This window comes from Montipora foliosa, chromosome 3, assembly GCF_036669935.1.
Source record: "Montipora foliosa isolate CH-2021 chromosome 3, ASM3666993v2, whole genome shotgun sequence".
Taxonomy (NCBI): domain Eukaryota; kingdom Metazoa; phylum Cnidaria; class Anthozoa; order Scleractinia; family Acroporidae; genus Montipora; species Montipora foliosa.
The window spans coordinates 53,068,893-53,083,892 of NC_090871.1; the positions used below are offsets into that span (position 1 = coordinate 53,068,893).

Consider the following 15,000-nt stretch of genomic DNA (forward strand, 5'->3'; position numbering starts at 1 on the left):
TCTTCTTTCCTTTTCCCGTAATGTATGAAACAGTATCACACCCTGTGACAGCATGAAAAAAAAAGGAAAGGCTTCACACTGCTGTTGGGTAAGGGAGGTGGTGATCTTGTGGATGGGTAGGTATCTGAAATGGTTACCAACACCACTTGAAAGGCAATCCACAACTCTTGTAACTCTAGCTGTTTTGCATATGTTATCGTGAGTACCACAACTTCAGTATCAACTGTCCTGATCGAGACCTTTGTGAGACCCCTGGCTGATGCGTGCTTCACATGGATGAAGATCCTCTTATCCGCCTCCTCGTGGTTGCAGGCGGTAAGACCTTCCATCTCTACTGGAGAAGGGCTGAGCACGTCAACACTAGATGTAATGACAACCTCCACCCCTGGAAGTTGGATTGCAGTCACGCTTTCTGCTAAATAGTGAAAAAGCTCATTTTTGTTTTCATCCGATCGCAGAAAGCTCTTCCAGTTGACTGGAATGGATGCATTATCGCACATGCGCCTTCGTACTACCGAGCCTCTCGCCTCCCTTGTACTCCGCTTTAGGCTGTTTTGAAGTATTGATCCAATAATAATAATAATAATATTTAATATTTCTTAGGCGCAAATTAACATGTGAATATGATCAAATGCGCCTTACAAAGGAAAAAAAAAATGTAAAAACGGATATTAAAAAACAAGTTAAAAAAAGTTTAAAAATAGTTATTTACAATTCTGGATATAATAAAAAGACTAAAAATATAAATATATATAAATATCACGAGCTTTTCATAGTGTAAGCTGCTGTAAATAAAAATGTCTTTAATTTAGACTTAAAACGTTCAAAATTTTCCTCCTCCCGTATTTCACTCGGCAATTTATTCCAAAGTGATGGCGCAGTAGCAGTGAAAGCCCTGTCACCGAGTGTTTTCTTAGTTTTCGTGGACGGAGGAGCTAACAAAAGTTCAGAATTAGACCGGAGACTATAAGTGGAAGGATTCTTAATATGAATAAGATTACATATATACTCAGGTGCATGACCATGTATGGCCTTGAAAGTTATTATTAAAATCTTAAAATCAATTCTGAATTGAACTGATCCAATATCAAATCTATTCTTTTGATATTCTGTGCTTATTTGATGACATAATATGATGAGAAATACAGATGTTGCATAGTCCTTCCAGGTGGTAGCATGTTAACAACTACAGCAGAATCATAGACTTTAACGTCAACTTTGGACACTCTACCGTGGTGGAAGCTTCGAGTAACTAGACTAATCTAGACTAATTCATATTTCTGTCCAGAACGCATTTTGCCAGCGCAAGAGAGTGAGGGAGGACTAATAGCTTCTGCGTGATAATCATAGTCCTGTGCAAACTGCAAAGCTGCACTGATGTCGCTACAAAAAGCAAGCTTTACCTCCCTTCACTCGCTATATTTTATATTTACGGAGATCAGGCAACTCTGATAGAAATCGCTCCTTTATAGCCGAGTGGAAGTAACCTGCTCGGGAACATAAGCTTCTAGTTGTTCAAGGTTAGAAGAGTAAAGCTTTGACAAATCCGACCGCTTGAAAACTGTTTGCTTTGCATTATCCTCAATGTATGCAACTAACTCAGCTACAGCAATGGCTTCTAGCAAAACTTGAGTTGTGATATTTTCGTCCTCCTTAGGTGAAATACTTCTTAATCGATTGTAAAAGGCAGTAAGACAACCTGCAAGTTTTGTTAAAAGTTTTCAGTCTTGCTGTCTTGTAGCGGCTGCTCTGACCTTGCTGTCAAGTGTAAGACTTGCTGCTCTGCGAAAGAGTATCTTTAGTTTCGTCACAAAAGAAACATATTTGCTGCGATTCTCTTGCTACTTCTTTTGGGGGTATTCCTAGACTATATTGAGTTTTAACAGGACTCTGTGCTTCAGAATCGTCTACTGAACTGTCCTCGAGTTTCCTCTTCTGAGCCCTCTGTAGCTTAACAGTGCTGCATTTGTTAAATCAACATCAGGCTTGACAAAGAGGCTTGAATTGGCAATTCACTAATCTCACGAAATTGCAGTAGATTGTCTGCCAAACGTTTGTACCCACAGCCGTAGTTCCTTGTACTATTTAAAGGACACACTAACTTCTCTTCTGTCTCTTGTTCACACAAAGCACACAAATTCCAGTTCTTTTCCGTTTTTACCTGACGTGTTTCTATAATCTAATATCCAAAACACTGCAAGTTCTTGTTCGAAAGCTAATAGCAACTAGGCGTGCTTTTAAAATCAGCCAGGCACTACTTCTAAAAACAGCCAGCCGCTATTTGCAGATATCAGCCAAACAATACTGCACGCAACAGGAAGCTCAGATTGAGAGCAAATTGACAAAATTACCCTTCTTAATAAAAACGTAGACTTCTGTTTGGTTTGACGATACTACAGTTTACTGTATTGGATCCACCGTTGATGAAGCATGTAACCTACTAAATAACGCACTGAATGAGCTTAACAAACGGTGTATGACTAAATCATTAACACCGCACTCTTCAAAATGTGAAGTGATGTTGTTCCACCGGGGATCCTTCACTGGTCCACTCCCTTTGATCACCATTGGGAATGTCAACGTTGCATGGGTCTATCTTACAAGACTGCTGGGCATTACTATCGACAGAAAGCTTACTTGGGTGAATCATCTTAAGGAATTAAGTAACAACTTTGTCAAGAAATTGAACGTATTGAAAATGTGTTCTTTTCTTAAGAGAAAATCACTTCTTGACCTATACTTCAAGGTGATTCTCCCTTCAGTGACATACGGCATCGCTATCTGGGGGAACTGTAACAACCTGGATTATATCAAATCCCTGCAAGCCCTGCACTGTTATGCCGGAGGGCTAATTTTTAATTTGCCGCGAGACAAACCATAATAATTCTTGTAATTTTAAACAATTTTATCCAAAGGCAAAATCTAGTCCGATGTTTAGGGAAATCAGATTTGCAATAAAGTAAATTAATTTCATGCTATGTTTCATTCATTTTTCAGTAGGTAATTAGATAATTAGATAATTAATTAGATACACGACCCCTCAAGTATGTAGTGCTTCAACGCTAATCGTGTTTTTAAATAAAGGATTTTACTTTAAACAAAGGATTTTACGTAAATTCAGCGTGTTTAAGGGAAGAAATCTAATTAAAATGAGCCTGCAGTCCCAAACCGCTGACCGTAGACTAAAAATGACCAAAATATAAACTAAGGGAGCAAGATCCAGCTAGGGTCTTGCTTTTATATTAATCTACATGTTAAAAGCTACAGTTACTGATAGTTTCATACTTGTATCACTATTTGAACAATTCTATGGTTTTTTGTTGCTTATCCTCCGGACCATAAGGAAACGCAACGCTGAGTTGATTTGTCCTTCGAGTACAAGCTTGGCAAATACCTTAGATAAGACTTCCTGGTGGTCTTTTGTCTTGGATTTCGGGCTTGGCTTTTAAAGTGCTATAGCCAAAAGGACAAAGGCTGCTTTCAATGATACGGGCTGATTGTCGGAGCTGCTATTCCAGTCATTAATATGCAATGTAACTTCATCAATAAACTCCCTTCCGATTTTTCCATACGGCACCAGAAATACATTCTTTCTCCAGGTTATAATCTCATTATAAGCATCTGCTATGGTGGAGGTCGGCATTGAGTTTGTTGTTGCTCTATTCTCCTCCAAGAGGTTTTTCCCTGGGTACTTAGGTTTTCCCCTCTCCTAAAAAACCAACATTTCATTTGATTTGTTTTGATTTCAGTTGATTTGTAGCACTGGTGCCCGGCTAATCATTTTGAGACACCTAGAGAAGAAAGTTGTTATTATTATTATTATTATTATTATTATTATTTATTTATTATTATTTTTTAATTTATTTGTTTTCTTTTTATTTATTATTATGGGAGGGGCGGTGGCCTCATGGTTTTAGTTTTCTTTGGTATTGCTAATTTGTAAGTAAGTTAGAAAACACTTGTAAATGGCTGCATTAGGGAAGCTCAAACCAGTTTAAACACTTTCAGGAAACTGTACGATTACAAGGATAGACCCTTTAACGCTATATCACCAAGCTTCTATGTTCTGGTTCCATGTAAAACAACAAATAACTATTGCTTAACAAAACGTGCTTCACATTGTGATGTGATAGGTGACCATAGCAATAAGAGATCCATCTAAAAACATTATATATTGTCTTTAAATGCTTGTATCGCAAAAGAAAATTCGGCAAACCCCACTTTTTAGGCGCAGGCTAAATTCCAGAGGTTTCATTACAAGCCGGCGAATTCCGCTGGCTACTCCTTTATAGGTTATCGCCGCCTGCTTTTTCGATAAATTACAAGATGCCCGCCGTTTCATTTTGATCCATTTCAATTTATTTTAATTCAATAAAAGAACTAGAGTATCAAGGAAGCTTTTGCTGTATGTTCCGCTCCTTTTTGGACGTTGGATATTTTTGTGAATTCCTACTTATTTGCACCCTCTTTAGCCACTCGCCAACGCGATTCTTTGCAGTCCGCCATGTTGGATGAATAGACGAGATAGAGTAGTAGTTTCCTTCCCCCTAATTGCCCATATTATTTTTACCAAAGTATTCGTCATTGTTTACACTTGGTTGCCCAGGTATGAAGTGGTTAAGTTTTTAGCTAGGGGAAAGCACTGAAAAACGAATCTGGGTTAGAAGACAATGACACTTGTTTCCCATTTATTACGACGTTGCCATTCCCTGGCCAATTCTCGACATTCTCAACTTCCTTCTGTAGTCGCATTGTTTTGCTCCTCAACTTCTTTAATGTGTCCTGTAAATTCTTTTTGTGTGTATTTTAAGGACACCAGGTAGCTCTGGCTCAAGGTCCATCCACCCATTGCAGCTGCGTTAACAGCGCACTTAATTATGGCATCAGCCCCATGGCATCATCTTCGAGAACTTGGCCCCAACAAAATTCAAGTCACCATTTTGGCTTCTGAGTGGAAATATAGTAAAGGCGAACTTTCCCCAATCAACAGAGAGTTGGCCATACAGCTGGCCAAACTCCCAGAAGTCGAAATCACATACTTTTTACCGAAGTGCTCCGATGAAGATAGGAATGAAGCCCTCTGCCATGGTATAGCGATTCTCGAAGCAAAAAGACTACCTGGACGTGAAGAACTGGACTGGCTCAGCTTTCCACCAGAGCATTTGCGAATAGACGTCATTGTTGGTCATGGAGTGGAACTTGGTCCCCAAGCACAAGTTATTCGCAAATCTCACAAATGCAAGTGGATACAAATTATACACACTGACCCAGAGGAACTAGACATGTTCAAATCTTACGAGAATCCAGTGTCGAAGGGTGAGGAAAAACACAATGTTGAAGTAGAACTGTGCGAGATGGCTAATTTCGTTGTAGCAGTCGGGCCCAAGCTGGCAGAGGCCTTTCGCAAATATCTCCGCTGTTGTCAAAAACATCAAGATGTTTTTGACCTAACTCCAGGTATTTTTGATGAATTTTTCAGTGTTCAACACGTTCCTGAAGACGGGAAACACTGCAGTGTCTTAGTGGTTGGTCGTGGAGGATTTGACATTGCAGCAAAAGCTGTTGCGGCCTTACCTGAAACTAGTCTAATGTTTGTTGGAGCACCCGATGGAAAACAGGAGGATATTGCAAAACGATTGCTTGAGTTTGGTATTCCCGAAAAACGCCTTAGGGTGAGAGGCTACATCAAAACCCGAGAAGCTTTGAAGCGATCATTCCATGAGGTGGATGTTGTACTCATGCCCTCTCGTACAGAAGGGTTTGGTTTAATAGGTCTGGAGGCTCTGTCAGCTGGGCTACCTGTGATCGTCAGCAAGAAATCGGGATTTGGAGAAGCCCTGGGCAATGTACCATTTGGTTCTTCATTCGTCATTGATTCTGAGGATCCTAATGCGTGGACAGCAGCTATCAAGGACATCTGGAACAAAAACAGGCAGACAAGCCTTGATGAGGCTAAGGTTTTGCGTGACTCCTATGGAACGAAATATAGCTGGTCGGAGCAGTGCAAAGACCTTCTCAAAAAGATGATCAACTCAGTTAATGGTATGAATTAAGTTCTTTATTTTTGAGAAAATTTGTTTGAATCGGATCCTTCTTTGTGCAAATCGTTTAAAAGTCGTTTATGTAGGCATGATGACTGTTTAACAGTGTTTATATCAAGTAGGCATCAACTGCAAGTGGCAATTTCATCAATTCAAAACTTGAAAGCAAATCTTACTGAGGCTGAACCCTAACTTGTGTGAATAGGAACTGCATTACACATTCAGTCCATTGATTCATATGTCATGAGAAATCCTCTTTTTTTCTTTACCATGAATCGTTCCAAGTCAGATCGTTCCACTGCCTCAATGGTATTAGGAACTCCGATTGGAATGCACTTCACGTGTTCGTTGAATATAAATCGATCAACTGAAAAACCAGGTCCCAAGTCCGAGTCTGCCTATTCATCGAACGTTCTTAACCCCTTCCAAATAAAATTGCTATTAAAGATACCTCGCGTCTTGTAATAATAAAATAAAATGTACAAAAACACGGGCTCGTGCAATTTTTGTCAACTTTGAAAAAATGTACTCGTGCTTATATATTCCAAACTGCACTTGAAATCATGTGATAACCTATACTAATATTTACTATTGGTTATTTCAACAGATGCTTTCTGCGACGTTCACATGCCACCAGACGCACGAAGCAAATTACTTGTAAAATCCAGTGAGGACGAAAAAGGTAAAAATCATCGGAACTCGTACAAGTACAAACCTGCTGTTGGAAAGACAGTTCTCGAACAGATATTTTGAGCAAGAGCCGATACAACGTAGATTTGATTTATAATGGTAATTGAACTGAGTGGAGTGCGATTCGGTCTGAGATCATACGGGGGATTTCAAAATCGAACGAGCGCGTAGCGCAAGTTCGATTTGAAATCACAATTGTGATTTCAGACCAAAATTGCACGCCACGAAGTTCAATTACCACTTTATTACATCCATTTAGAAATCACACAATAATAATTTAATCGCCAAATTACGAGATTTTAGTCAGTACCAATATTTTATTGATCCAGCTGGGAACAAAAGTTGGAAAACTCGCCACACAATGGTTAACTGTCTTTCATTATCCTGCAATTTGATTGGTTACCTTAAAACAAGCCTTGAAATCTGATTGGTTGTTTTGTTTTAATGTTCCTTTCCCATTGGCTGGAGAAATGGTGCGACTTAGACACAGGCAGACAACCCTAAGGATGCGGAGCGCGTGACGCCACGTTATTTTGAGACAGTTGTAACGGCCGATTCAACTAATCGAGGAAAATGTTCCTTGGAAACTTCAAATCGCGATGTTTCTTTTGGAAAACTCATTTATGGACAGCCAGCTAAATAAAGTTCACTCAACTACTATTTTCTGCGTTGTCCTGAGTGATTTGATGTGTTTTTGGCACGCTTCGATTTCCTCTTCAGATCACACGCGTCGTCACATAAAATATATATAGACAAGGCGTGCAACTTCCAAGACCGCTCACGGCCGAGGGCCTCCAGAATTTAGCCGAATTTCTCCCCCTTCCAAAAATCGCTCGCCTCCCAACCTTGGGCACGTAGAAAGTCGATAATTTTACTAGCATCGTGCCAAAAATCATCAAATTTATACGGCTCTGCAACCTCAAAATCCTGCTCGACTTTCAGGCTTCGCTCAGGTTTTTGTTATTGCTAGATGATGTGGACAGAAGGCATGCACCATTGAATTTGATCAAATCAAAATAACCAATCAAAAGCGCAGGTTTATAATTTTGTCCCTCTTGGGAAAAACATGCTCTATAATAGAGATCGCATCGCGTTTAAGTGGAAAGTTTGAAAAGTTACTTGACACCTGCTGTTAACACCTGCTGTTAACACGCAATAAATGAGCTCATATCAAATGAATTTCTTCCATTTTTGGCAAAACGCAAATTTTAGTCCGACGTTTGCCGTTTGCCGTAAACGTGATGCTTAATCTCTCCTACATTGTATGTGACGACGCGTGTGATCTGAAGAGGAAAACAAAGCGTCCCAAAAACCCATCAAATCACTTAGGACAACGCAGAAAATAGTAGGTGAGCGAACTTTATTTATCTGGCTGACCATAAAAATCGTGATTTGAAGTTTTTATGGAACATTTTCCTCGATTAGTTAAATCGGCCGTTACAACTGTCTCAAAATAACGTGACGTCACGCGCTCTCGCATGCATAGGATTGTCTGCCCGTGATTAAAGCGGTCTTATAAGCGTCGTTTAGTTTTTCCTATGTACTGTAGATAACATCTGTTGCACTGAATCATGTAGATGAGGTTTTTAGTTTCCCAGGTTATGTTGGAATTAATGGAGCGTGCAAAAAGGAAGTTGTAGTTGGTTAGTCCATGGAAAATGTAAGGGCAGGTAGCGCAGTTTTTGTCACAGCGAAAAGAACCGGAAGGAAGTGCGGAATTGGAATGAGCTACATTAAGGGATAAATTAGCTGTAACCAGTAGGTTTCGAAGGTTAGGGGATTGTCCGAAGGCCATAACAGGTAGATGGAGGAAAGAGTTTTTGCAGCGGTCAGAGTGCGAATTTTAGCCGCTTCTTTCCACCGGAGTTGACTCACAAGTGATCAGTTTGAATATGGCGGCGCGAAAACCTGGAGAGAAGTCAAACGAGAACGCGAGGGGGGAGGGGCCGAGGAGAAGAAGTGAGAAACCGCCTACAATCAAACCCTCAACGTTCTCGAAACCTCTGTTCGCCCATGGACGGAGCGGAAAATATTGTTCCTGATTGGCTGATAAAGTAGCAGAAAAATCCGCGTGTCAGTTAAAATTTACTGCTCCCTTTCATAAAAGTGTAAAGACAAAACAGAGTGGAAAGAGTCGACAATCTGTTTTAAAAAAGTTGAAAACTTCCTTGCGGTAGCTTCGATTTTCTGGTGTTTTTAAATTAGAGCACAAAGGTGTTCACAAAGGATTTGGCAAAAGCTTCAGCTTTTTCTAACCGGTGAAATGTTCTGCATTAGTAATCACACTTTGAGAATTATCATCGTTGACCAGATTAAAGAAGCTGAGGGATGAGGGCTCATGATCACGGCAACCTCTTGTTGGCGGCTGGCAAATGTATCCATTGGGAAGCTCCTGCCAGCTAGTTTTGGCATCGGCAGGCGATGCACTGGACAAGGCATTTCTCAACGTGCTGAAATGGCATTGTAATAACTTCCACAAAAAATTGTCGGCTACATATCATTGTCAACGAATCGCACAGAGTAGAAACATGATACAGGGAAATGCTAACGGTAAGTTGAAATATTGCAGTTCGATCTTGATAATTTTTCTCAAGCGAATTAAGTATTACCGCCAATGTTTACACAAGGCTCGTAGTGACTGGTTGGTATTTGACATCAAACCCGTTCTCCTCACACATGATTGGAATTGAAACGTTTCGAAAATGTTGTGGGGTGGATTGCAGGCGGTTTCTCGCTCCTTCTCCTCGCCCCCTCAACCTCGGTGACCAAACCGCCGGCTACACTGGCTACTGTGAGAGGAAAAAAGTAGATTGTAGTGCTTTTTTTTTTATTATGTTGAAGTTGGTAGGAAGTGATGGATTATGGTTCGCTATAAAAGATGTGCGTTGTATATCTGTTAAGGTTGTAGGGTAAGTATGCGGGGAACTTGTGGGGCGCGTTGTGTTTGTTTAGAAATAAAATTGCGTTAATTTTATTTGTAACCTCGTTTTAGAAGGTATGTCGTTAGTTCAGTTCCGCGAATGTTGAACCTTTCGTATGTAGAACAAATTCGTCGTAGGCGGAGTGCTAGGCTGAAAGGAATGGCCTTTTCTGTGTGTAGAGGCCCGCGCACCGGTGGCTCAGTTGGTTGAGCACGGGCTGTTACGCGGGAGGTCGTGAGTTCAACTCCGGCCGGACCAACACTCAGGGTCTTTAAATAACTGAGGAGAAAGTGCTGCCTTTGTAATTACATCTGCAAATGGCTAGACTCTCTAGTCTTCTCGGATAAGGACGATAAGCCGGAGGTCCCGTCTCACAACCCTTCAATGTTCACGATCCTGTGGGACGTAAAAAAAAACCGCACAGTTGTCGCAAAGAGTAGGGCATGTAGTTCCCGGTGTTGTAGTCTCTCTTCTGTGATGTATCATGGTTGGGAGGGTAAATACAGATTTCCATTTAAACCAGCTACGCTATACTGGAATTTCTGTATAAATAATGTCTATAAATAAATAGAGGATGACAGCAAGAATAAAGTAAATGTTGGTGTTTGTCCGTAGGTTTCTCGCAGAGGTCTGTATTTATGCTTCCGTCACTAGTAGTGAGACGTTAACGTCAATGAAAGGAACATTGATGGGAGAGCGTGAGATGGTGAATTTTTGATGGTAGGGTGAATTCTGTTGAGATAATCAATGGCGAGAGACGGCACCACGAAGCGCATTTAATTTGCTGGCCGTCGCACTTGTCCTTCTTATACAAAGATACCAATTTAAGTCAATGAAACAGCAGTTTGTTTTAAGACGAATGCGAAGAAAGAATCGGCAATAGCCCATTTCCGAGTTGCTGCATGCCTCGGTTTCAAAGCAAGTCCTGGTGGACAACCATTCAAATGTAAATGAGTTGCGTATTCTTATGCAAATCAACCTCATTTCCCTTACAATAGTTGAGCACCAAGACTCACTTCGAAACCGAGACAAACAGTAACTTGGAAATGGCCCATGAGATCACTTCATTAAAATGGTGCACCGTACATCTCGGTCGTCATCGTCTGCTCTTAAAATTAAAACAAATGAATGAATTAGAAATGTGAGCTGACTAGAAAAACAAGAACATTTAAAAGTAAAAAAGGAATTAACTTTACTCACAGTGACTCTCTGAAGAAGGCATCTTTTTGTTTCGTCCTTAAATGTTGATTAACACTTATTGGATACGTGCCGAATTTCGCTTGGGTTTTTGCTCTAAAACCGCAAACATCTGCCCTGTCTGATCTGCGGTTCCTGTGTTTACTCTTTGCGGCTTTCCGATTGGGGGACTTTCCTCGCGTGGTTACATGTAATGAAGACCCACAAGCCACGTAAATATTCATAGCGGAAGGATCGCAGCAACATATGAGTGATGCGAGGCAGGGAAGGTTAGCGGAATTAAGACAAAAAAATCGTATTATCAGAACTGGCCTTCAGACTCCTCGGACAAGGCATATCGGCGAATAAATTATCGTAGCATCTGAAGAAAAATCATGGGAATTCAAGAGGTGCTAAATCAGGCTCCCTCTGTACACTGTCAGTAAACGATAAAAATAAACACACTAGTAGCGATAATGAAATAAGACCAAAGGCATTTCCTATAGTCTTCTTACAACATGACGAGGAAGATACTATGTAAACGATTCACATAACCAACCAGCATTCTGATATCGCCGTCACCATCTACTTTCGATGGTTTTTACGCACATCCTACATTGTGCTTTTGTTGAAAGCTTTTGTTTTTACGTTGGTCCTGTCCCACTTTTTCGCTGCTTCTGCTGTGTTTGACGAGATCGAGGCGGAGTTCTTCTGTTTAGCATGAAGGCCGATCCACTCCGAAAATATGCGTCAAAAATCCGAAGAATATTAGTGACAATGAAGCTGGCGGAATGCTAGAACATGTGAGAGATCGGTAGTTGTCGCAACAATGCTGTTTAGTCATTCTCGTGTAGAATGAAGTTAATTTGGGAAGCCAGCAATATTTCGTTAAAACCTATCTACTGCGCATTTAGCTGACTTTTTACATTCTTGACCAAATTTAATTTATCCAACAATTATTTACAAACAAGCTATTTTAGAAATAAATCTTGTTTCGTTTCCGGACTGATAATTTGTTAGGGTGTTTGAGAATGAGTACGAAAATTTTAGGAGGACAAACACGTACCAAAGGAAACCCAGTTTACTCCATGGATCGTCTAGTTTTTATTTTTTAAGTGAAACAAAAGATACTATAATTAAGTCAAGTACGATCGTCCGGTTCATTGAAGTCCTGAGAGGGACTGTTTTGGGTGACATTGACTAAACGTTTCAACAACTTGAATGGAAGTCATCTTCAAACGTCAAGTGATTTGTGTAACCTCAATAGATGGTATAAATACTCTGGTCGTTGGTCACACGGGTCACTTCTATCTGTGAGACCGGCAGAGTCTGAACGCAAGACTGACTAAATGCAAACGACTCTACGAGAAGTGGTCACGTCATCAATAACTTTGCTGAACACCATTTACAGTCAGACTGCAGAATCGACTGGGACTCGGATGAATGCGTTACAAAGAGCACTAACTGCTTACAACTGATTGTACTGGAAATCTGGTCAACTAACTTAGAACAGAGACCACTAAACCGATGCCTACAATTTCCCGCAGCCTACAATGCAAGCGACTTATCGATGACATCAACAACAGACATATCAATATCTGACCGACCAATTATATAAAAAATGTACGCACAGGCATTATACCTAGACGGGTCGACCAGTAGCGTCACGATTTCGTTGATTAATCACATCAACTACCAGAGTATTGATACCATCTACTGACGTTACACCTTTTACTTGACTCTGAAATTGACTTCCGCTCCCGCTTACGTTGTACAAACGTCCGTCAGTGTCACCCAAAACAATCCTTCTCAGAACTACGCTCACCCGGACGATCGCACTTCACTTAGTTTTGATACGACGCTTGGGTTCAAACCATTTACAATTAAAGATACTACTTGCATAAAGATCGAGTTCAATTCCCACAGGATTAGTTTATGGACCTGAACATAACCGGGATTTTTTTGTTTGGTCTTTGTGACGTCATATGCAAACGCTCTGTACACTGAACACGCTGATAAACCACTGCTGGGTGCATAGTTAATAGAGAGGAATGGTTATGAAACCCGACAAATTTCTTTGTTGCAGGTTTTTGTTCTCGTTTTTAGCCTTGACCGTGCACAAAACACAATAGTTGTTTACTCCATACTGCGGAACTAACCAATAGAAACGTGTTGGTTACGTAATTCATGCATAGTGTATGAGCGCAAAAGAAAAGATTGTGCACGGTCGTAGACTTTCCAACCTAAATCTTGGCTGCTTTGTTTGCTCTTTTAACGTTCGCCGAGCTTCCAAAACCATTCCCCTCTATTACTGAACTATGCTGGGTGTGAGTAGACCCAAAGAGTATTTTCTGAATTTTAATTATGATAGCATTTCCAATATCAAAATGATTGCAGCAATAATAATAATAATAATAATAATAATAATAATAATAATAATAATAATAATAATTTTCTTTTCATTTCTTAAACCTCTCCGTTTTGACACTTGGGATGTGGTAGGGATGGGATCTACTGCACAAAGCTCTGCTTTTACGTGGGGAGATAAGATCCTTTAGAAGGTGCGAGGGATTATTCACAATTATAATCCATGGGCTCAAATCCCTATCTTTGATAATCTGTTTGATAGATGTACCCAAATCTCTATGCCCTTTTCTGTCGCCTATCAATTTGACTCAAATACTTAATGTAAGCAGCAACACCCCAAACTCGGATACAGCAAGTAAAGAGTGACATAATAAGAGAGTTAAAAAGATAATGAAGGTCGAAAATACTATAACCATTATTTTTGTGCACTCTGAGGGTATGCATACGCTTTAAGAGCTCTGTCCGTCAAGTCATCAAAATGCTTATCCCAGTTGGTGGGAGAATCCTGAAATGTCACTCTAAGAACCTTCAGATACGACACACGTTTAAATTAATATCGAAAATTTCATCAGCAGGAGAGGCCAAGGTTTTTCTTGCTTTCATGACAAGTTCCTTGATTTTGCTCAAATTGAGTTTCATTAAATTCTTCACTGCCCAAATCTTTCATGTGACTCTTCTTTTGTAGGGCAGCTGAAGTCTGTCTTTTGTTAGCCTGGTGTTTCAGATTTTTTTCTTTGAATTTTGCAGATAGCTCTTTCACCCATCCTGACCCTCCACAAAAGAAACGAAGAGAAGACGAGGAAGAGGTTAAGCAACATTCTGGTAAAGTCGTCTAAACCGAAAGAAGTTTTAATCTGATCTTAAATTTCACTGACAGAGAAGCTCTTCAAATTAACGTTTTCTGACAGTTGGGCGAATGAAAATACTTGTGTCTTAGCGTTTAGCCAAGGACATCTATGCCGTAAAATTTTGGCCAACAACTAAAACTAGAGGTTATTTTTATACATTGTGATTTGCAAACCGTAACTAGTTCAGGTGCCTGCTGTCTAGAAGAACCACTAAAATGGCCAATCAAATGGTTCGATGCTGCTCAGACCTGTTGATCCAGAACTTACAGTGCAGCTTAAAGACAAGGGAACCAAAATATACAAGGAAAATGCAAAAATTACGAGTATATGACCATACGCATACGCGTATCAGTATTCACCTACGCTCTTACGCCTATGTACTTATACCCTTATATGTCATTAGTATGTATAAGCTAGCCTATGTGTTTTATCTGTTGTAGAAAGTGCACTGAACACGCTGTGGTGTACCGACTGTCCGTAGGTCGTCTTTTGTTTCTCTCTGCTGTGATTCTTTGTTCACAGCTGTAGCGTCACATCGAAGTTTTAATTAAGTGTCTAGTATGACCCAAACCTCTTCATAAATAATGATAAGGAAAAGGAAGGGAAAGGAACTTTATTTAAGTGTCTAGTCGTTCTACCGCTGAAGCACTAATTGGGGACACTGTAAACTGAAATTAACAATTAACAAAAATCAAGGCAAACGTTGGTTTTTGAGGAGAGGGGAAACCGGAGTACCCGGAGAAAACCTCTCGGTGCAGAGTAGAGAACCAACAAACTCAATCCACATATGACGACGCATCTGGGAATCGAACGCGGGCCACATTGGTGGGAGGCGAGTGCTCTCACCACTGTGCCATCCCTGCACCCAAACAACTATGCTCATGTTATAGGCTCAGGTTAAAGGGAACTACTTAATAGTTTTTGCCGTTTTTGTTAAAAGCTCTCAATTTCTTGAGT

General features: G+C 40.3%; 1 protein-coding gene across 2 annotated transcripts in view; it reads left to right on the forward strand.

The window, feature by feature from the left end:
• The window catches only part of LOC137997658 (uncharacterized), a 34,240-nt gene that overhangs the window by 6,011 nt on the left and 13,229 nt on the right, over window positions 1-15,000 (forward strand). For both annotated transcript variants that reach the window (XM_068843762.1, XM_068843763.1), the window contains exons 2-4: window positions 4,812-6,042; window positions 6,649-6,723; window positions 13,943-14,017. In XM_068843762.1, coding sequence (XP_068699863.1) covers window positions 4,878-6,042; window positions 6,649-6,723; window positions 13,943-14,017 — 1,315 coding nt within the window. In that variant the 5' untranslated portion in view covers window positions 4,812-4,877. The remainder of the gene's footprint in view (window positions 1-4,811; window positions 6,043-6,648; window positions 6,724-13,942; window positions 14,018-15,000) is intronic.